The sequence below is a fragment of the Physcomitrium patens genome, chromosome 3 (assembly GCF_059467195.1).
Source record: "Physcomitrium patens ecotype Gransden chromosome 3, ASM5946719v1, whole genome shotgun sequence".
In the NCBI taxonomy this organism is placed as follows: Eukaryota; Viridiplantae; Streptophyta; class Bryopsida; order Funariales; family Funariaceae; genus Physcomitrium; species Physcomitrium patens.
Genome location: NC_143412.1, coordinates 20,272,434 through 20,297,261, shown reverse-complemented (window position 1 = coordinate 20,297,261; position 24,828 = coordinate 20,272,434). Strand labels below are relative to the sequence as shown.

General features: G+C 30.1%; 1 protein-coding gene across 5 annotated transcripts; it reads left to right on the top strand.

The window, feature by feature from the left end:
- Positions 1 to 7,927: 7,927 nt before the first annotated feature.
- On the top strand, positions 7,928 to 12,557 carry LOC112280282 (uncharacterized). 5 transcript variants are annotated; one of them, XM_024515596.3, is made up of 5 exons: positions 7,928 to 9,859; positions 10,275 to 10,664; positions 10,808 to 11,174; positions 11,440 to 11,669; positions 11,947 to 12,557. In XM_024515596.3, exons 1-5 carry the CDS (start codon positions 9,188 to 9,190, stop codon positions 12,085 to 12,087), a joined length of 1,800 nt encoding a protein of 599 aa, XP_024371364.1. In that variant the 5' UTR covers positions 7,928 to 9,187; the 3' UTR covers positions 12,088 to 12,557. The 5 variants fall into 5 exon arrangements, 3 of the variants coding, with proteins under 3 accessions (XP_024371364.1, XP_024371363.1, XP_024371365.1); XM_024515595.3 differs by having other exon boundaries at positions 7,966 to 9,859; positions 11,932 to 12,557; XM_024515597.3 differs by having other exon boundaries at positions 7,966 to 9,859; positions 11,876 to 12,557.
- Positions 12,558 to 24,828: the final 12,271 nt, after the last annotated feature.

Sequence of the window (24,828 nt, the reverse complement as noted above, 5' to 3'; positions counted from 1 at the left end):
TCTCTCTCTCTCTCTCTCTATATATATATATATAAATATATATATCTATGCATATACGACTAACTAACTAACCAACTACATACACATCTATATCTATATATATATATATATATATATATGCATATACAACTAACTAACTAACCAACTACATACACATCTATATCTATATATATATATATATATATACATGCATATACAACTAACTAACTAACCAACTACACACAGATATATATATATATATATATGCATATATAGATGAGTGTTGTATTGGCAAAGAGATTATACAATGTTGAGATGAGGAGATCTGCAATCTGAAGGATGTCACGTTATCAGAGGAAGTCACAATATTAGAGTGTAACAGCTACAAAGCTTCTTTGCTTGTAGAATATGTAGGTATATATTTATACATATACAGAGGAGAATATAGGTGTAAATTTTAAATTGACTTACCTTTGCTCTTACCATCTTGTATTACATCATATATTCCTCACTAAGCCAAAGAGGATCATCCTTGTTCACCATTGCTCAATATTTCATTTTAAGATAGTTTTTTCACATTCAAAAATGTTGACAAACAAACAAAATCTTTGTAGCTATTTTAGTTGATATAGAATGGAATGACTCCAATGTTTTGATGCAAGATTGGCTTTAGAATCCATTTAATAGAGGCTAAAGTTGTATTTATTATGATCCGAGGATGACCTTTAAATTGGTGAAGAATATATGACATGATATAAGATGGTAAGAACAAAGATGGGCTAATTTAAGATTTGTTTGGATCAATTTAGTATTTTTCTATATGTATGTATGTATATATATATATATATATATATGGATTGATTACCAATAAGATAGTATATACATACTAAATATTATAATTTTAAAATATTATTTTGTTAGGACATCAATTTGTATTTTAGATGTGAAAAAAATTTGAATTATAAAATTTGTTGGTACTTTTTTGTACACAAAATAATATCTAATATTAATATGTTTTTAATTTTTTTTAAAAAAACTACTAGTTTTGGTATAGCAATGTAGAATCAATTGTTGCAAGATAAGGTGTTAGTATTATATAACACAAATCATGTATGGTGGCTTATAACTAAAAGAATTCTTTTGTTACAAAAGTGGTTAAGATATACTTTGGATTTAATTGATAAAATTAATTTAAAATCTAATAGCAAGTTTGAAATGGTGCTAAAAAAACTAAAATATTTTATGCATTATAGACAAAAAAAAACTTAATTATTATTTCGTAAAATAATATATATATTAAAATATTTTTTATACTATCCATCTATCTATCTATATATAAGCAATAGGCAAAGATATTTTAACATTAAAAACGTTTTTTTAATACAAAATGTTTTAACATTAAAAATATTTTTTTAATACAAAATATATTAAAGTCAAAAATTGCTAATTATATAAGAATAGAAAAAAATATGCCATGAAGATAGAAATATATTTAATAGAATAAAATAAAAGTTTTATAAAAAAATAAATATTATTATTATTTTAGAATTATATTTTGAATATATATTATAGATCAATACAACCATGTTAGAAGAAATAAGTGTCAAAAATTTAAATCATATTGAAAGAAAGTTTTAATAATACATAAAACTCTTTAACAATACTAATATAAGATTTTTTTTAGATTATAAATAATCATATATATATATATATATATATGTGTACTTATAAATTTTTTTATATTTTTTGTAGTAAATTTATTAATTATGAATATTTTTAAATTTTATTTATTTTTAAAATATATTTTTACAATAAATTATTTTATTTTAATTTTAAAATATTTTATCTTAAATAAAATTTTATTTCTAATAAAAAATAATATATTAATTTATGAAATATTATTTAGAACTTATTATAATATAATTAAATAGAGTATGTATAAATATTAAAGTTTTTGTTTATAGCAAAAAGAAGAATTATAAAAATAAAAATAAAGTGAAATAAAAATAAAATAAATTTATTAAATTTTATAATGTGGATTTTTTCCAAATAGATTTAAATAATTTTAAAAGGTTGAATATGATACCGTAACCTTAATATATTTTGTATTAGAAGGATAGAATAATAACTGTCAAATCTTAGCTTTAATATTGGTGAAATAATTATTTTATAGAAGTTTATCAATTAAAATAAAAATATCATAATAAAGGTTTCTTATACTTTGAAAATTCTATAATAAAATAATATAGTAATATGTTAAATTTAAATGTATATGAGTTTTGAAGTCTATTCAATAACTATCAAAAGTTGGTGATGGCAACTAAATCTTAGAATCTTATGTTGGTAAATGAATAGATTGTCCTTGATTGTTTTTCATTATTTCTTTTAGTAAATATTGCTCAGTATTACAAATTGAAACTATTTAGTAATCAATCTTTTCCAACATCTTATCTATCTTAAGATTCAAAATTTAAAGATTAGACAAGATAAGTAATAATTTCTTTATATTGTATTGTAATTAATAAAAAAAATTGACTAATAAGTGCAACATTGTTAGACTTGACATCAATAAGTTGTTGAAGTTGTCATGTATATTTTCACAAAGAATAATTTTTTTGAAAAGAGATTATGAATTTTGTTGATTGATGTATGGATTGTATTATACTCTTTATATACAGATAAAATATTTTTCCAAAAATACATCCAAGGTTTCTAATATATGATCATATTTTTCTAAAAATAATATTTTTTGATAAATCTAATTTTAGATATTTGGATTGGATAATAAAGGTACTAGAATTAAAAATACTTATGTTTAAATAATAAATCTTTAAAAATAATATTTCATGCTATTATATGTCTTTAAAAATAATTTAGTTTTTGTAATTAGTGAATTTTGTCTATATGAGTTATGTGAGGTAATATGTTTATTAGATTTTTATTTTTTAATCCTTTCTATTATTTTATTAATTACTCTTACTATTAGTTGAGGTAGTAGAAAAAATTGATATATATATATATATATATATATATATATAAAGCATAAATACTTTTATCTATTCCAAACTTTATATTATGGCATTCTTTATCTTTACTAAATTTGTCACTATTATAATATTTGAATATATATATATATATATATATATATATATATATAGATACAAAAAAATGGCATTAATAATAATAATAATATTTCAAAAGAAAGTAATCTTTAATCTCTAAAGTATCATAATATTTTTAAAAATAAAGGATATTTCATTTTTTTTTAAAAAGAAATATCAAGTTGTAATATTATGCATATTAATCTTGTCAAAATTTAAAGGATGTAAATCTAGAAAAATATTTAAAATTTAATAAATTTAATTTTTTATTTAAAAAAAGAAAAAAAAAGATACAAAAAAACTAAAATGAATATCCCTATATGCAAAAGAAAACTAGAGTTATAAACCAAGACTAATATACAAGTAAGGTGTTGATAAGATTAACACAAGCCTCACTTTTATATCCATATATACTAACCACCAAGAAGGTCTTGTATAAGCTTTTTAAGAACCACAAGGTTTGTAGCTTAAGTTGTAGCTGCATTTAATGCAACTTTTTAAAAGTAAGAAATTTAAAAACAAGTTTTAATATTAACATGTCATATCTATAAAAATCTAAATATCTACTCTATGCATAAAAAACCTATTTGAATAATTTGAAACAAGATATCATCTATTTAAAATTTTTACACTTACTTCTTCTTCTTTCTATTTATTTAAATAATATAGACATATGTTCAAAAGGTTGACAGAGTTTAATTTTTTTTTATAGTATAGTCAAGGTGATAAGAGGTGGCTATTTGCAAATAGACTCAGTGAGTGAGCCTTTATACCTTTTATAACTTCTAAAAGTCAACATAGCCTACGAATAGAATCTTTAACTTTATTCAAAGATTTTAATACACACGGGTGATTAAGGATCAAACAAAGAAGGTGGCCAAAAATTCTTTTTATTTTTAGATATTTGAAAAAAATTCTTGAATAGAAAAAATATTCTTATTATGTTAATGCTACTTGCATTCAATTTAAACTTTTTGGAATTTTCAGTTTATGTGGTTGAAATAATAGATCAATTATTTGCTTTATCTACTTTGATAATGAAGCAGTCTTGAAGAAATCAATAAATATATTATCTTAAATATCCTTGGCTTTGAGAAAGAACCAATATAGCCAATTAACTGAAAAATGAGAGATTTCAACACAAGTATAGTTAATTTAATTTGTTAATTAAGGACTTCATGCGTAATGGATGCTTCAAGATAAAGATTAGTTTTACTACACGGCTATAAAATTACTTTGAATTTTTTAATAGCAATCAATCATTGAAATTTATTTATGTTAATAATATTATATCTCTAGAAATCAAAATCAAAAGCAATTTGTAGGGTTTATTACAAATACTTTGTTACAAAATATTTTAAAAACTATTGCATAATTAAAATATTATTAGAATAGATGTCAAATAACGTGATACATCACCAAGTGTGAATAATTAATTTAATAGATGATTTTTATTTCAAAATCTTAAGAATTGTATTAATAATAGTTGTAATATTTATTTATTTTTCAATAAAATTCTAAAAATTAATAACTTAAAGAAATTTAATACCACACACATATTTTTTTAAATATATATAATTTTATTTTTTTCCTAAAAAATATATATATATATATATATGTATATATTATTTTATTTTTTTCCTAATATATATATATATATATATATATATATATATATTGAGATTATAATAGTTTTTTTTAATATTTTTTGGGCATATTTCAATGAGAAGAAGTATACATGTTTCATTCTTATATTCACTTCATCAATATTGCTTTATTTACCTACTATATAAGTTGGAAGAAAATCAAACATATTTAATTTATACATCATTCACTATTTTTTTTGTGAGCACATATAAAGACACATATTATATCAACATTTCAGTATTCATCATTAAATAACTCTATTAAATTGATAAAATGGTATTAAGAGTGACAACACAATTCATATCTTAAGAAGTTGTTGTTGTTGTTGTTGTTGTTGTTGTTTTTTTTTTTTTTTTTTTTTTTTTTGAGAAACTAAAGAATTAGTTTGATTTAAGACATGAAGGCTTTGCTGAAGTAGTTGCTTTTTTACACAAACAAAAGGCGCAATATAATTGTATTATTGGCATGTTTAGGAACTAGCTGTTCTAAACATACTTGTTTATTTTATCTAGGATGTATTTATTTTTATTAATCATCTATCTCTATAAGTCATCATTGTAGGGGCACATGAACTGTATTGAAAGTCAATTACCAAGTCTAAATCAATTATGTAAGACATAAATGAGGTGGCTAGAGACTATCTACAATACTAACTTTTTATTTTTTATTTTGTATATTGTGAAATATTTGGAAAGACATGAATATAAAAAGAATTGCTAACTAAAATCTCAAAACTTTTTTCACGCTTTATTATATATATATATATATATATATATATATTAAATCTAATAATTTACAATATGTAAGGCAAAAGAAGTATCTTTACATCTCTCTCTCTCTCTCTCTCTCTATATATATATATATATATATATATATATATGAAATAAAAATAAAAAACTACTTCCTTAAGAAAAGACCACTATAACATAAGACATTAGTTTAAAGATAGATAGTTTTTAATCTTTCACCTACAATAGAATACTTAAAAAAGTAAGGTAATTTAGTTGTTTTCAAAAAACATTACAAGGCTTTAATAAGATTATTCAATCCTGAAATGACTAGGATGCAAACACGAAAAACCAAGACACTCAAAAGATAATAATAATAATAATCTAAAATGAAAATTTCTAGATAAATGATTTAATAATAAAAAATCAATGATTGGATTGTCCCAAAACTTGTGTTGGCAAGATTTTTTTTATTTTTTTATTTTATTTTATTTTTGAACTCGGTTAATTTAGAATTTGTGTTTTTTTTCAAAATAAGATGTGTACCAATAATATATATATATATATATATATATATAATTTCACCTTTTATTATTAGAATCTCTAATAAATAACAATAGAGGAAATAGTAACATGTCTTCAATGTTTTTTTGTTGGAATTAAATATGTGTATATTTCAATACTTATACACCTTGCTGTGAAGTTATAAATATAATGGACGATGTAGCTATTTTCACAATAATATAGTTTTAGAGAATTTCAAAATTACTGTATGCTAAATGTTTTTAAAGTTTAGAAATCTAAGATGGTTTGGTCTGGGTTTATATTTTGATTGTAACTGAACCATGAGATTCTATTATTATCAAAACATGATAAGATATTTATGCTCTTTCATAATTTTTAACTTTCACAATTAAGTATCAATATGTTTTGAATTTTTTAAAAAACCCCTTCAATTATAAGTTTTAGAAATTGATCTTTTGAAGATTCTAACACAAAAAATACAAAGAAAATGTTATGTTTTAAGAATCATGTGTGGATGCATAATTGTTGCTAACAACAAATTTAAAGTTTGAACATACAAATTACACATCAACTATACAATACACATATTATAATCATTCAGTAGAAGACATGAACTATCCAAGATGCAAATAAGTATCAAATCTAGTATATTTATTATGTTCAAATATCACATTCATCACATTTAACATATATTATAAAAATAAATTTAAGAATATGTACAGACAACAACATAGACTTAGAAAAAAAAACAACATTTTCACCATATTGAACAAACTCAAAGTATCCTAGTATACTAAACTAAACAACCATTGATCTGAATGTACTGCATGGAACAAAATCAAAGTATTGAATTTATAAACTACTTCTTTTATTACTTTTGATTACATTTGACAGGTCCACACAACATATTCAGATGAATACTTAATTTCTGTTGGAGTTCATTCACAAAAGAAAAAAATCACATTTTAATAATACAGTTAATTTCTTCTTGATTAGACAACTAATTTATCAATTTAAAATACTGAAACCAATACCATCTCTTAGTTGTCAAAATGCTTGTATTCATCAAAAAAAATCAATTGCACAAAACTTGAAGTGATGGGCAAACATGTGGCTTCCAAGATTTCCTCAATTACAGTCCGAAGTTGCTGTCCAGCTCTTTTCAAGGGTCTCATCAACGCTCTCCTTCCAAAATATTAAAGTAAATAGAAAACGTGCTGCAAAATTATTTTTCTATACAAAAATTTCACCCAAATCTCACTCCTAAACACAACTTCAAACTACAGTTTTCCTCCACGATCAGAAGTAACACTTTTCTGGTGTATGAAAGCATGACATCTAAAGGATTGAATATATATATATATATATATATATATCCAAATAAGAGGGAAAAAACCCTTTCAATTCTGTCTTTTTACAATACAATAAAACACGAACACGACAAGGAATATCAGGAATAGAAATCGTCCACGACGACGTTTTTTTTTTTTTTTTTTTTTTTTTTTTTCATTTTTTTCAATTTTAAGCAACGAGTAAAACTCGCACATGTTTTCTTTTCCTAAGCTTAAAAGAAAAACTCCTGCAGAAAAAACATTTCATTCCACAAAACCCTAAAAAACAGGGAGATGCATAAGAAAAGAGAATGAACAAAGGCTATTCTTGTCAGGTTTTCTCACTTTTTCTCTCTAGATTTTGTTCACATGTCTGCAGTTCACAATGTCAAAAGCTAACAACAGTGGATTAGTCGCCCTATTTATGGTTCTCACCGAAACACAGAAATACAGGAACATGAATATGTCTAAATGAAAGTAAATTGAACAGTCACACACAAACAAATAAAAAGAAAGACAATTAAGTAATAATAAAATAATAAAGAAGAAACCACTAAGTGATAGGCTAGCTGGTTGAAGAAGACAAGTGATGGAGGGAGTCTTCACGCGTTGCCTCACTACCCCTCATCGGCTGTTGTCACTTTTGTTGTTGTAGGGTTTCGTGGTGAGAATCCCTGGACAGCTCAGTCAAACGTCGACATGGCCAGCAAAGATGCGATTTTACTGGCAGGAGTAGTTCAATAACGCGGATTCAAGCAGCTAGATTACATTCTTGGCAATGAGCTAATCTTAGTTTTCTGTGTGTGCAAGGTTGGTTTCCACTTTGGTCTTGTGGGTTTTCGTGGATCGGCGCGTTTGAGGAATTTGTGATGTAGGCTCCTGGAAGTAGAATATTCCCGGGGAATCGTGGAGTTGGGTTGCTAGTTTTGAAGCAATGCGGATGCTGCTAGGTTTTTGTTGCTCATGTGGTGGCATTTTGAGCTCAAGGAGAGAGTCCTAGCGGAGAGGGTCATTGTTGCATACAGTGGGCCTGATTTGGGCTTCTTGATTTTGTTTAGTAACATATGCCTACTGGGTTTTTGAACGGGGCCTTTCATGGCAGCGCTGAATGTGGATCCAAGTGCTGGGAGCGACATGTCGATAAACTAGCGATGTCTACTTCACAAGTAGTACAGTCCCTTTGAACTGAGTCTCGTGGAGCACCCGGATTGTGTTCTTTGGCCTCGAAGATTGGCTGACACGCAACGGTTCCCTGATCGTGCAGTGCTGTTGTATAATTTGTTTAGGAATTTTCATTCTGTGTCATAGATCCTTCATAAGACGACGGGCTGTGATATGTGTGAATCAGGCCATGTTGTGTGATCTGTCTCGAGATCCAAGTCTTTATGGCTTCTTTCGATGAGGCTAAGACTTTTTAGATCTTAACTGGTCTTCGAAGCGGTTGAAGTAGTGATTTATTCACTTCAAAGTTTTTGTCAACCGCATTCTACTCAGTTCAAATATACCTAGAGCTATGAGCTGTGCGACTTGTAACGTATGATACGGTGTTTGCTTGCGAATGATAGCTTTTTTGGCACTTGAATTCGCAGTGATGCTGTACGCATGGACCAATTCGCTGCTCAGAATTTGAGAGAATAACCTCTTCTCCCTTTTATATGGGAATCACAGACCAGACTCAAACTGTGGTTGTAGATTCGTATGTCTCTGTCCTTGAGAAAGGGAGGCACTTGTTCAGAACTCATGGTGGAGTACCTGATCCTTGGCAAGTAGCAGGTGCTCAACATTAATATGATGTGATCAATCGGGTATTACAAATCACTGGGTAAAGTGTCTTTTGGTGTTTGGTTCATCTTCTTTCGAAACAAGCGCAGCAAGTATGGAGCATGACGGTAACAATTCAGCTGTTGACAATCATTCAGAAGAATTACCACATTCAAGATGGAAGGGTTCAAAGCGGAATGTAAAGCTAAACTTTTACCACACAATCAGCAAGATGTATGGGACCTCAGGTTCCAGAAAGTTCAAGGCCGGTGTGGAGCCGCAGGTGAAGGTTGGGCCAATTATAGGTAAAGTTACTGCGACCACAGCTCGTATCCTCATCGAAATTGACAGGTCAGGAATGTTGACGATTGAAGTGAGAGAGAAGCCTCAGACTTTGGAGAAGCAACCCAGCTTTCTACAGAAACAACTGACTATTGGACGAAGAGGAACAACCAAAACCTACGGGGCTACAGGGCATTTGTCCGATAAAGAGCACGTATTACAGAAGGGCGTGATAGCGAATCGGCCTGCTGTCTTCGAATTCAGAGATCTCAAACCAGAAACGGCTTACATTGTTGAGGTGAAAGGCTGCACAAAAGACATTACAGCAAGTAGCTTTCGTACTTTTCCAGAGGCGTCTGCGGATGCTCTGACATTTGGAGTGATAAGCTGCAACAAAATCTTCATTACGGATATAATGATTCCTCCCGCCTTGGATTTGTGGGGTCATCTATCTAAAAACATAGAGGCTGGCAAGGTGGACTACCTTCTGCACCTCGGAGATCAGGTGCCGCTTCTTCTATAGCACACCCCTCATGTAGTATGTATTTGAATGATCAAGGTCATACTTGGATATTTTCTGTCTAAGGTGGTTCATTGTGTCTCAGTATAGAAGGTTTACTACTAGGTTGACAAACTATCATGCTGGAACCACAATATGTTGACCAAATTTCTAAGGGTTTTAATGGAGCGAAGAAGTTTAGATAGGGGCTACGAATTCCGTTACACAGACTACATTGAAAGGAAATCAAGCAAACGCAGACAAGATAAAAACGCAACAGGCTAGGGAGTTTTTCTTTTTTCTTTTTTCTTTTTTTTCTTTCTCTGTTCCTGTCTCTTGATTGGGAAAATTCTTGCAGGCCTTACTGTTTATATTTTGATGAATTCATTTGAAGACCACTTATTGGGGTTAACTGCTTCAGATTTACGGTGATGGCGACAAGCGCCAAGATGCTGAGGCTGGGGCAGACAAGGATGCGTGGTCTGATCGTTTTCGGAAAGGCATAGAACTATTAAAGGGAGTGCGTCCAGAGCAGTGGATTGAACACCAGGATGCCGTGTGCGAATTTTATCGGGAAGTTTACAGGGACACTTGGAGACATCCTCCCACTGCGAAATGTTTAGCTAACTGCCCAAACCTCATGATTTACGATGATCATGAAGTTCGTGACAATTGGGGGGATGTAAAGGAGGACTGGAATAAAGACAGCGCTGACTTCTTTGTGGCTCGTTGTGCCTGGATCGTTAGCATGGAGTATCAAAGGCAGCTCTACGTAGATGTTGATTTCACTAAAGTAGACGATGTCCACCAGGTACATGTCGGAGGCGAGAAACTGCTGTGTTATGGTCAATGAAGACGAATTTCGAACACATCTGTCACTGCAAAAACATGTGTTTGATTTTCATTTCTTCGTTATGTACCTTACTCTTACCTTGGAAAGTGTGTGTTTCTCAGGACTATCATTTTCATCTTATAGGAGGAGTAGGGCTTATGTTCCTTGACATTCGAGGCTCACGAACCTTTCATCGAGTCGATGGTGATAAGAAAATCTATCTAGGGGATGGGCAATGGAGTGCCATCAAAAAGACGTTGTCTGCAGAGGGCATTTTTGCGGAAGCTCGGGCACTGTTAGTTTGCTCTCCTGCCCCTCTTGTATTTCTAGAACCCCGGATTACGCAGTCTGCAGCTGCTGCATTTCATCGACTCGAAGATTTCAAAGGACATTGGTCCTTCGGTGAACACATCAAGGAGCAAATCATGATGATCGATTCTCTATGCGAATGGAAGAATGCAGCAAGTCGTGAGGTTCTAGTTCTTGGAGGTAAGGGTCTCTAGCTCTTCAATCTCCACTAGCTCTGGTAAGTAGGAAGTAGGGGGATCCTACCTCTACTGTTGAGTTCTTATTTGAAACAGTTTATCTAGTAGTTTGATGCAACATTAAAATCACTTGTAACATAGTATTGCAGGGATTTATTTCTGCAATAATCTTCTTTTTGTTGAAATAAGTTTGCAGATGGGTGTCAGTGGTTTGGACCCCAGTTGCGGGTTTACACTGCAATAAACATATAGATTTGCTATTACTACAGGTGATGTTCATTGTGGAGGTCACTCCGACATCATAAAAAACCACGAGATTTTATTTCGCCAGCTCACAACAAGCGCAATTGCTAATGTACCTCTCCCGAAATCTGCTTACTACTTTATGAGAGCTGCTGGTCGCCTTGGAGGCCTGACGGACGAATATAAATTTCGGCACCACAAGTGGACTAGATCCCGTAACTACGGGCTTGTACAAGTTAAATACCATAGCCCTCAGGTACGATTTTCCTCTTTTATATATATATATATATATATATATATATAATTATTTTTATTTATTTAAATACCATCTCGATTGTTACCGTATAGGCTTTTGTGGTGTCAAGAGCGACCTTGATCTCAGGTGATCCCTCGTAGAATTTAAACCTGCCTAATGCTTTTTTACAGCACAACCCTCTCTAACAGGACTCACTTTTGCACCAGTGACTGGAAGAAGCGCCAAGACATCGTAGTAATGAGTTTCTATTTTGATGTACTAGTTGCTGGTTTTTCAGGACGAAACTCGGGAAGCAGAGCCTGGGGAAGTGGAAATTACAGCACAGTTGGTAAAAGGTAGAATGCTGGGTACGCCCGTCTATGCAGAGAGGGTCAGTAATTTGAACAAAAGCACTATGAGTTGTGTTTGCACTTCGTAAGGGTCAAAATCTTGGATTTTAGGTTTGGATCCTTAAAAGTGAACATGTGTCGTTTGCAATCAGTAATGTGTTGACGTATATGTATTTACATCTGTGTAACATCAATTAATAGTGAGAGCAGGCTCCTTTCTCTTTCCCTTACACGCAATACGCACCCCTCTACCTTACGTGATTTCGACCCTTCCCTGTAGGATGTACCGTATGAGTTTTACTCTTTTGAAGTTAGTCAACTCACAGGGCCAAAGCTGGGTTAGTGTTGGCATACGTCTTAAGACGACATGTCTTTAGACCTAGAGACTGTGAACAATGTTCCTGGTGGTCTGCAAAAAAGCAACCTCGGGAAGCAAACATGATCAGGGAACCTGTTCATCTTTTCGAAATTTTGATCCCAGAATTCATACATCCCTGAAAACTTGGGGAGTGTCTTTCTAACGACCTCATTTGTACAAATTTGAGGACGATTCTTCTCATCCACTTTCGTTGGAAATGAATGTAGACTTCTTTTGCCACTTTCCAAGACTGCATGTTGCAATTGTAACTTGTGTTTTGATAGATTGCCTTTTATTTCTTTCTTCTCACCTTAATTAACATGGCGATGGTTTGCTATAAACAGAAAAATTTACAAATTATCAAATTTGTGGTGATTTTTGTTCTTGTTGAGGTAAACTTTGCTTGTACAGTGAAGTATTTCATTCTTCCACGGTACTTTAAATTGAAGATTAAATTCTTCATGGTAAAAATGATCAAACTGAACAATTTGTCATTATGGACATTTTTCATTTGATTTTCAATGTAACTTTCTAGGGTTCAAAATATTTTTACTTTTATGAAGACAAGTGATGGTTAAAAGCAATGGGGTGTTTTACATGCTCGCACGAAAAGGTGACCAAGATTCGTGCAATTTGAAATGTGTGAATTTTATACTAAACACAAATTAATTAACATATTGAATATATTGAAAAACATGTGAGCAGATGCTGTATGACAAAAGAATATAGATGTGACGATATTTTGTAGATCTTAAGGAATCAATGTTTACAAAATACAGTTTTAAAAATCCTACTTGTATGTAATTCAACTTTATACTACAACAACAACAACAACAAAAAAAAAAAAAAAAAAAAAAAAAAACACCAAGCCTATATATTAGTCCTCTTGGATATTGGATATAATATGTTTTTAATAATTCACACTAAATGGGTACTTATTTTTGTATATTAGAAATGTAATAATTTTTTATTATTAAATATTAAATATTAAATAGATTCAACATCAAATACCAAAAACAAACAAAGTTTATGAATTGGTTTTATTGAAATGGTTTCTTTTAAGAAATAAAATCAATTGTTGTAATTAAATTAAAAGTTTATTTTTATTTAAAAAACCATTCTCTTTCATAAATGGACAATTTAAGTGTGTTGTTATGTTGTGACTACAATATTATTATTAAAATAACATTAGAATATCCGAAATATTGAGTATAATAATTATTTTGTATGTTTTAAAATAAATGCCAAAAAAAAAATTGTTTATATGGAGAGAATTATGTTTTCAAACAATCAAGACATATAGATCATATAACTGATAGACCAAAATCTATTTCATGTTTCAAAAATAAAATGTATCAAAGCAATGTTTATGTAGTAGTTATTGGAAGAATAAAGTATAGGTTTTTTGGGGAAAAGAACTATAGAAGTTCAACCTAATATTCATAAAAAGAATCTATTACTTAAATCAAAACACAACTTCTAAATATTTGTGTGTGTGTATATATATATGGACAATACAACAACACACTTAAATTGTCAATTTATAAAAGAGAATGGTTTTTTAAATAAAAATAAAAATAAAAATAATCTTTTAATTTAATTACAACAATTGATTTCATTTCTTGAAAGAAACCATTTCTCTTTCATAAATGGACAATTTAAGTTCTCTAGCTTTGAGAAGATTAAGGATGGATTTAATCGTTCTTACATATATACCATGTAGTAAAATATCTACATGAAAGCTTCTTAAGAATCACAAGGCTTACTAGCCAAGTTTATAAGTTGGAGAGCCCTTTGAAAGTGGCCTCTTAAAGCTAGAGAACTTATCAGAAATATTTTTGTAGCCACATTGTGCACTTATAATTTAATTCTATGTCAAAGAAGCTTATTCAATACTTCTTGATGAAGATATTCTTATCTACATAATCTATTTCTACATGTATCTATCTAATTCTTTCTACTTTATTAGTTTAGATATTTAAGACATGCAATTACTAACTTATATCCCTTTGATTAGGTTAAAGATAGCTCATTTTGGATTTGTCAAGTCAATCATAACATAAATAATTTTTTTCTTTTAGCCCTTGTATTATATAAATAATGTTAATTGATTCTTTTTATTGTTTCCAAGTATTTTATTAAAATATGTATAAATTTTAAAATACAAGATTTTAACATAGTTATATAAATAGAAATAACTTTTTTGACATTAATAGATAAAAAAATACCTCTTTTCCACAACTTATATATTTTTTTTGTTTATTCTAATTGTATATTTTTCTTTAATATGTTTATTAAATTTTTTAATTAATTTTTTTCACAACTTATAATTTTTTAAATTTGAAATCTTTGATAGTAAAAATTATTAGTATAAAGTTTAACAAATTAGTATTTTACATAAGTTCTTTTAATATTGACTTTTTAATATTAAAGAAATATTAAAAACCAATGTCTAGTATCTTTTTATTAAAACATTATATTTTATATTTTTAGATATTTATTGCATAAATGCTCTATAATTTGATCTACTTTTTAAACCATCTATTACTATCTTTGTATTATTCTTTTATGTTGTTGTTATTATTTCTTTTATTCTTCATATAATAGGATGGTCGTTCAAATTTAAAATACTATAATCTCTATTTTTATTATACAATAAGTTATTTTAAAAAAATGTTTACAAATGATTTTTTTTCAAAGAATTTATATTAGAATTAATTCATATTTAAATTAAATCAAATGCAAGTTAAATCTTATAAAAATATATATTTTATTTCATTAATTCTTTTGTTTTTTTATGCATTTTACAAACTCATTTAGATATTTCAGTTTTTTTTACTTTTTAAATATCTTTAAATGATAATTTATTATTTTTTAATCTTCTTATATGTGAATTTTGTCATATACTTATAAATTCTTATTATCTTCATAAATTTTTAAAAAATCTTAAAATCTTCTTTGGCATTAAATTTTTTAACATTAATATTTTTGGAATTTATATTGATAAATGATTTTAGCATGAGATTTTAATTTTTGTAAGGAACAATTATTAAATTTTTTAAATATATAAAGAAATAAAAATCAGTTAGATTTTTAATTTTTAATTCTTTTTATCAATCAAATTATAAAATTGAGCTTTTTAAGATATGTTTTTAGGTTCATGGAATAATTAAAATTTGTGAAAGAACTATATATATATATATATATATATATACTTATAAAAAATTATTGCATTTATGTTAATTATTTTTTGGATTAATGGTACAAATTCTCAACAAGACTTATGCAAAGAATCATGGAACATCTATAACCAAAATTAATAAATTAATAAATAAAGAATACACATTAAAAGAAAAATAAAACATTGATTGACTAATTTTTTTCTTTAATAGTAACCTATTAATTTAAGTAAAATTATTTAATAAAATAAATTTCTAAAAAAAAATAATGAAAGAATTTATATTACATAATAAAGTTCACATAATAACAATTCACATAATATTCTTAAAAGAAATTTCTTTATCCAAGACCAAAAATTATTAAAATTTCAACAAAAATCCAAAAACCAATATTGAGGATTTATAGTAAAACAAATATATAGTTTTAAAATTTTAAAAAAATGTATAAAGAATAAACTTAAAAATTAGCTTTATATATATATATATATATATATATATATATATATATATATATATATAACTTCTTATTTAAGTTAATTCAATTAAACTTAAAAGCCATATAATAAATATTCAATATGTACTCTATTTGTAATTTTGTGGTATTTCTACAGAAAACAAGACTAAAAATAAAATGATGCAAATTTAATACACAGTAAATATAAAAATCTTTAAAGCTAGATTAGTTTAGAATTGATAAATATTTGTTTGTAGAAAAATTAAGACTTTGTAAATTTTAGATGCCTAATTTGATCTTTTTGTATCTACTTAAGAAGTTTATAAAGTTATTTTTTTATAATAGTTTTCAAAACTATAATATTTTTGTTTTAATAAATTTATTTTATAATATCAATTTGAAGGAATTGATTATTTTATAAATGACATATTAAAGCCTAAATAGGTAGTTATTTTGGACCACTTGTACCTATAGTATTTGTATGTAGGTGGCTTAACTTATAGGTTATGTTAATAAGATATATACAAGATCAATTTGTATAAAGTCTAAAATTTATATAGATATATTTTCATATAAGAAGATTGTACTTGTAAAGCCATTAAAGATTTTTTATCCTACTTTTTATTGTGGTAGTAAATGCCTATATTTTATTTTATATAAGAGAATAAAAGACCTTATGCTTTGAAGTAGACATAGAGTTTGTTTAATATTTAATGTAAATTATAGAGATAAAAAATGTGAATAATAATTAGTAAAACATAGCAAAAATTATAATTAAATATTTATGTTGTACTTGTCTTAATACAAGAAATGCTAAATATGCACTTTTCATAGGTTTTAAATTTTTGTGCTTGTAATTATGTTATATCTAATAGAAAAACTTACAAGCTTCTAATCTTGCATCTTCTAAGAAGCATGATCCACATTTATATTTCTATCTAAGGTATTGCTACAATCTATTAATAAATTTGGATTATTACAATATGTGTAGAAAAATAAAAATATCTTAATAATAAAATTGCCCAAAATGTAGAAGAACATACTTAGAGGTTCAAAACAATACCTAACTTATGACAATTAGATTGGACTATACAAACCAACAAATTGGTTTTTATTTACTAGCTTAATATTCAAATATATTATTTCTAAGGTTGAAACATTTAATTATCAATTTTAACATACTCTATAATATGTTTATATTTTTTATGTAAAAAAAATCCTATGCCCTAGACATATACATGAATTAAATAAGAGTAGCTTGTACATTTTAACAGTAAGAAATAGTACCAATAGACCTTGCATTACTATAATCATCAAAGGTATTGCAAATATATTATAAGTTGCAATAAAAGAAATTAAAAAAGATTCTTGTTTAACAAAGCCAACCATTTATTTCTATTTTAATTTAGAAGATAATGGATATTTAGTTTTGATGGAATGAAGTCATTAAGTTCTTTTTTTAGCATAATTTCTATGGATCATGTCTTGCTTGTTTTCAAAATCTATATTAAACATAACTTCATTCTAAAGTAGCAATATGAATTTTCAGAATTACCTTTCTTTAAAAAAGAAATGTTTGGATTAAAATAAAGATACCAAACAATGCTGTTTTCAAACAAAATATAAAAATATGGTTTTACAAATGAGGTAAGAATATTTCAAGAATTATTTGATATCCTATATTTTTTTATAAATTTTAATATAAAGATATCTATAAACCATTTTTAATAGATTTTAAGATTGCTTACACATTCAACAAGTTTGGCAGTTTGTTTTATCAATCTTTAATGCATACTGTTTTTTTAATCTTAATTGCATTTTATTGTAGATCCTAAAAATCTCAACATCTTTATTAAAAGTATTGTTTATTTTAAAAAAACTTGTTCAAGTACATATAAGAATAATTTATAATCTAGGAAATTATTAAAAAAACTATGATAAGGTATTTAAAAGTATAAATAGGCCAAAAAAACAATAATGTTCCATTACTTAGGATGCCATAATTGAATATGTTAAAATGGTATAATCAACCACCAAAAATTAAATCAAACAAAATCCCAACACTCAACAAAATCTTATTAATTCCTTTGACAAAACATGAAAAATCAATAACATATTCAATTCTTATTTGTACATAGATTGCAATTACACATCCACAAAAATAAAAATAAAAATAAAAATAAACCTACATTACCAACAAATTTACTACCACGATACAACTCTTACTTGATTGGAGTAGTGACAGAACCACTTGTTGTAGAGCTTGCAATCAGTTTTTTTCAGCAAACAGAATCTTTCCTATTTGTTCCCAACAACAACATCAAACATAGAAGAAAAGTGAAAGAAGAGAAGAGAAGTGGAACACTGTGCCGGCTGTGGACTCTACCGAAACTAAAGCTATCACTTTGTGAACTTGGGGGATGAGCTGAGTCGGGCTAGATCATCGAACAGGTCTCGTTGTTACTGATCTGATCGGTGCTCACTTGACTCCGTCGCCATCTTGTCAGATGAGAAGAACACGCATCACAATGGATTGTTGCTGTGCAAGTTGTTGTTGAAGTCCAGGTGATCAGAAACCTTGTGGGTGGCCTCACAAAACGCTGCTCCTGGTTTTAGAACTGATTGATTGATTCCTGACGCTTCAAGACGAAGTGCTATACTTGGATCATGCGAATGTTGTCATTGATTGCAGGTTCTATAGTCACATGACAGTGTCTGGATCACAACACCCCAGGTCATCTCCTGGAAACGATAGCAGCCCTGATGAGGGTAGCCTGTAGTTGCAGGGTGAGAATGGCAGAAACTTGGCACTCGTTGGAATGGAATGCCGACTCTAGACGACAAGGCGAGCTGGCATTGTCCGGAGAGAGAATTTTTCATAATACGACACCACCTCAGACAAGAATTCTTGTAGTTTCGAGGACCGAGCGGTTTTGAGTGTGAAACTTAGAATTCAGTTTCTGTTCTCATGATCCTCACTTTGATGTATAATCCTGCATGACACGCGACCGGCTCTTTTTTTTTTTTTTTTTTTTTTTTTTTAATATTTTCTTTCGACTGGCAGGAATAAGTGTGCAAGATATGGAGAAGATATCTGTTTCTTCGTTCAGGTATTTAGTTTCCTGTTGAATCAGCCCCCTGCCAGTGTGGTGTGTAAGAAGCTGGCGTTAGATTTGATCAGATGCACACCGGTGCAGTATTGAGAGGTCGTGGGATACAGAATTCGCCATGGTTTCGACCTTCTGGACACACATGTTACTGGCTCCGGTGTCAAGTCCATGTCCGCCATCCCTTCGTAGCGACTCGGTAACTTCATCTTCGATTGCAGTGACCAGTTCTCCGAATGCGTTGTGAGTAGTGATCCCAATTTGTGATGTTCGATTATCGAGACTATGGGATGATTGCACTCCCGGGGAGATGTCAACCTCTGTATGAAGTGTCCCATAGCTGCAGATTGAGTCGAGCACCAAGAGGATAAGCTGGCTGGCCTGCTGATCATCCGTTTATCCGCCATTGTTCATCGTTAATGCCATGGTCACTGGATTGATTGAGGAGATGGTGGTAAGTATCCATCTTCATCCTCTTAGTTCAGATAACTTGATTGTTTTCTAGAGCTTGGCGCATGCTACAGAGTGATGAAGCTGGGTAGCCATTGAGCATGGCAAGTTGAGCATAGCATCCACTTGAGGGCAGAATTCACAACCAGCACTGTTTTGCTTGAGGATTGGATGTGCAAGTAGAGGTAAGCTCGAATTTTACGAGAAGATGTTTTATGTGAGGATAGGATATTAGTTTTTCACACAATTACGACTTCGTATGTCTTTGAATTTGGAAATTGCTGTGATAATGTAAAGGCTCACTTGCTCTGAATCGGACTGAATCCCACCCGATCTCTCTAAAATTTTTCCAAGAAGCCTTGGAAAGTGTTGCTGATCCATTTTCCGTCTGTACACACTAATGTCAAGATGAGTTTGCTAAGGATGGTCCTTCTGATACGTTCAGGACATTAATGCGGGGAAATCACGAGGGACATTAATGCGGGGAAATCACGAGGGACATTAATGCGAGGTATATTCCTGGAACTTAAAAACTTCGAATTCTGTCCAAAGCATTCTCCTAGTTGTACTTGACCTATCCTTAGTTTCTGAGACCAGTGTGTATCTCCCTCGGCAGAGTTGCTCGGAAGAAAGCCTGAGAGGACATCCGTGCTAATCACAGACCTTCTTACTCCATGCAATCGACAGAAAAATCAGTGCACGGCAAGAGAGTGTTGGTTGTACAGTCGTGAAAATTCTTATATACTTGGATATTCACTTCAATGTTCGTGTGCACAGCAGTTTGAGTAGATGCTGATTTGTTCCATGACCTTACAATCTTCCAAACTTTCTTTCCTTCACTGAACAGGACGCCGTCCGGCGGATGCGAGCGAGAACGTGCATGAGATCCATCCCAGATTCCTAACCATCAAAAAATAGACGTTTTAAGTCTTAGAATCATAGAATAAATTTATAAATAATAATTCAAGTTAATACACAGTAAACACTGTTTATACATGATTGATCCAACGAGGGTGGTGCGATTGGAACGTGGCGACCCCTTGCTGGATGAGTTCCTATCGTTGCTTCAAACGGGTATTCCTACGATTATGGTTAACGAACTAACTGTTCTAATACACCCTCTTAACCATATCATGGTGAGGTTGGGGTTGCTCCTCCCAGCAAGCCTAGTAACAGCAGGAGCTGGGCGAGCTTTGGCCCAGATAACGATTTGGTACATAAATCTGCCCTCATATATGGAACAGTACCGAAATTGAACTTTGTTGTGTGTGGATAATTTCCGAATGAAGTGATATCGAATGGCGATATGCTTTGTTTTGGAATGGAATTTCATGGTGTCCACGAGGGCGAGAGCCGACTAATTGTCGCAATGGATCACTATGGGTGTAGTTAGGGTTTTGAACTGAGAGAGATCATGTAGTAGATGTCGTAGCCACACCAGCTTGGAGGCGGTAATGGCCATGGCCTTGTACTCCGCCTCCATGTTGAAGAGCGTTGTAGACCTTTGACAAGACGAGATCTAGCTGACCACGCATTTTGACAACAAAAAACAGTATCAGAGGTCGAGCGCCGTTCATCCAGGTTGCCGACCCAGTCTACATCGGAGAACCCATACAGTAGTGTAGGAGACCGCGGATTCCAATGGTACTCAAGGTGATAGTCCAACAAGTCTCGTAAGTAACGGAAGGCATGCTTACAGGCCCGCACATGGGCCGGGCCTGGAGCATGCATATATTGGTCACAAAAGTGAGGTTGGACCGCATGCAAATTATGGCCCAATTCAAGGACCTTACTATGTTAGCATAGGGGAAAGCATTTGCTTCACGACCGGTATCCTTGGTGGTCGGATAATTGAAAATAGACAACTTAATGCATGAGGCAAGAGGAGTGGTCACAAGCTTGAATTCAGTAAATCCAAATTCTTCTAATTTTTGGGTGATATAAAGCCATTGAGACAAGTGGGGACAAGCTTGGATTCAATAAATCCAAATTCTTGTAATTTTTGGGTGATATAAAGCCATTGAGTCATGTGGGGATAAGCTTGGATTCAATAAATCCAAATTCTTGTAATTTTTGGATGATATAAAGCCATTGAGACATGTGGGGATAAACTTGGATTCAGTAAATCCAAATTTTTGTAATTTTTGGGTGATATAAAGCCATTGAGACACATGGGGATAAGCTTGGATTCAGTAAATCCAAATTCTTGTAATTTTTAGGTGATATAAAGCCATTGAGACACGTAGGGATAAGCTTAGATTCAGTAAATCCAAATTCTTGTAATTTTTGGATGATATAAAGCCATTGAGACACATGGGGATAAGCTTGGATTCAATAAATCCGAATTCTTGTAATTTTTGGATGATATAAAGCCATTGAGATACATAGAGATAAGCTTGGATTCAATAAATCCAAATTCTTGTAATTTTTAGGTGATATAAAGCCATTGAGACACGTGGGGCCAACTTTGAGTGTCGTCATAAGTGATTTTGAGATTCAAAAAGTGATGAATTTTGCCCAAATCTGAGAGAAAAAAATACACAAGGAGTTGAATTTTAATTTTATTGAGTAATAACATGGTATTACTTGTGATGAATTTTGCCCAAATCTGAGAGAAGAAAATGCATATGGAGTTGAATTTTAATTTTATTAAGTAATAAAATGCTACTACTTGTGATGAATATATCATCTACATGTAAAGTGAGAATGACAAACTCAATGCCATAATTAAGATAATATATGTTACCATCCCCTGTCAAATTTATAAATCTAAGTATGGCAAGAAATATGTTGATCACCTTGAATTATTTGCAAGATAGTTGTTTTAATCTATAAATGGTTTTATGAAGTCAATACACTATACCTAATTGAAAAGAAATGATGCCTTTAAGAACCTTCATATAGATTTCTTCTTAAAGATGGTCATTCAAGAAAGTGGTTTTGATATCCATTTGATAGACATATAGATCATGTTGAACCGCCAAAGCGAGAATTAGCCAAATGGATTAGATTCAAACAATAGAAGAAAAAAATTATTATAATCCAAGCTCAAAATTTAATTGAATCTATAAGCCACATGATAGACTTTGAAGTGATTCATGATTCGAAAACTTTTTAGCTTGATTTTAAATATCCATTTGCAAGTGATAGGCTTGTAATATATATGAAGCTTAATAAATGACCATGTAGCATTGCATGCATGAGAATTAAGTTTCTTTTCTATAGCAAGTTGCCATTAAGAGTCTTCTAGAGAATTGATGGCTTGGATATAGCTTGTAGGTTCAATTGGAATTGTAGAAATGATGATGACAACTTAAAAAAGCCGAGGGGCTTTAGTCAATTTAGTACATAGAGAAAGAATCTATATGGCATAATTTTTAGTACAATTATATGGCAAAAGGACACCTTTATTGTATTGAGAAGAATGTTGTATTGGGATAATAAGATGAAAATCATGATAATGCTGGACGTGAAAGAAGTATATTAATTAATCTAACTTGCGATCCTGGAGTTGGATAGCTTTGGAGTTGAAGTTCAATCTTAAGTTGTACTTGATTGATAAATCTTCTAAACTTTGATCTAATACAATTAAACTTCTCGGATATGACAATTTTAGATTCTCTAATATTAGAAAGGTGTTCTAATATAGAAGAAAGGACATGATTTGGTGTAGATATTGAATCAGCTCCAATCATTTCTATATCTTCACTTCTTGCCAATCTTCTTGCTTCTTATGGTGGAAAATTGAGTTGATGCATCATAAGCATTAACTCCCTCAATTGCTCTTGTATTTGTGCCATTGCACTCTTTATTTCAACAAGTTATGCCATGATAACACTTAGAAAAGAAAAGATGTCTAATATCACTCAAGACAAATAGAAGAGAGGAATTGAGAACAAAGAAAATACTAAGGACAATATCAATTTAGAAGAGGGTAATCCGCAACTTCTAATATGCTTATGTCTTATCAAGAAAAAGGGATAATCCACTCTTAATCAAGATTAGACAAAGCTTTGATATTGTAAGTGTACTCTTGTTAATCTATCAAGGACAAGAATTTGATAAAAATAAATAAATAAGTGAGAGTTTTTTCAAAAAAAGATAAAAAATAGAAATAACTTAATATGTATATTAAGAAAAAAACTAAAATGGCTATTGCCAAAAGACAAGAAAACTAAAGACCCTTGAAACTAGACTAGAAGCAAGAAAAGAGCTGACAAGAATGAAGAGGGCTTCACTCTTGTCTCAAAATATACTATCTAACTAGGGGCTATGTGGCAATATTCTATATGACCTTCAATATGTGTTGACTTTATAAGATACATGCCTTGACTTACAAGGCAAGTTTTTCTATGTGTGGGCCATATAATTAGCTTGGTCTTCAAGCTAACAACATGTGTAGCACATGGCCAACTTGTTGACCACGTTTCTAATCCAAAAAGTCAATTAAAGATACATATAAAGTCAAAGCAGCATCTATAAAGCTTCTAAGAAGCTTATATAGCAAATATTATAAAATTAATTTATTTTTACATACTTTTACTTACTTCTATCTATTTATACATGTAATTACTTGCTTACATGCATTTGTTTATAACAAGCATATGGAGAGATTGGACATGCTTGCTAAGATGTGGCATGAGTTCTTGTCTTGAATTAGGATCTAGCATATGTCAAGACAAGTTGACACCCTTTAGCATAAATAAAGAAGACAATCAAAGGAATTCCATAGGATTTGGACAATTCAAAGACAATGACAAAGATGAGCTAGTGCTGCCCAATGTAGAAGGTAGGACTGCTTGTACATCATATGAACTATCAATAATTAACTCATGATTGTTAAGAGTATTTGTAATAGAGTAGACTTCAATATTGTCAAGAAAAATCTTTGTAGAAAGAATGTTGAGACTACCAAAAGGAATTCAAGAACAATCAAGGAGAATTATGGTCAAGAGAATAGAAACTTAGATTGAAAAAAAATAAGATTGACCATTGGATTCAACCATAGTGGAGGGAGGCGATGGACAATTAAAGAGTGTAGGCCCAAGGTTGCCATATGTGGATCTCAAAATAGAAGAATCAATAGGTTGAAAAATATAAAAATCCATCAAAATACTTTTGTTAGCAAGATTTAAAAGATGCATGTTAGGAAGAGAATGAGCAACATGTTTCTTTTGAAACACATCTCTTAAAAAAATAAGTGCTCTATTAGTGATTCTTTGAAGCTTATACATTTTACTATAGGAGCTATAATCAAGCAATATACATTCATAAGTTTTATT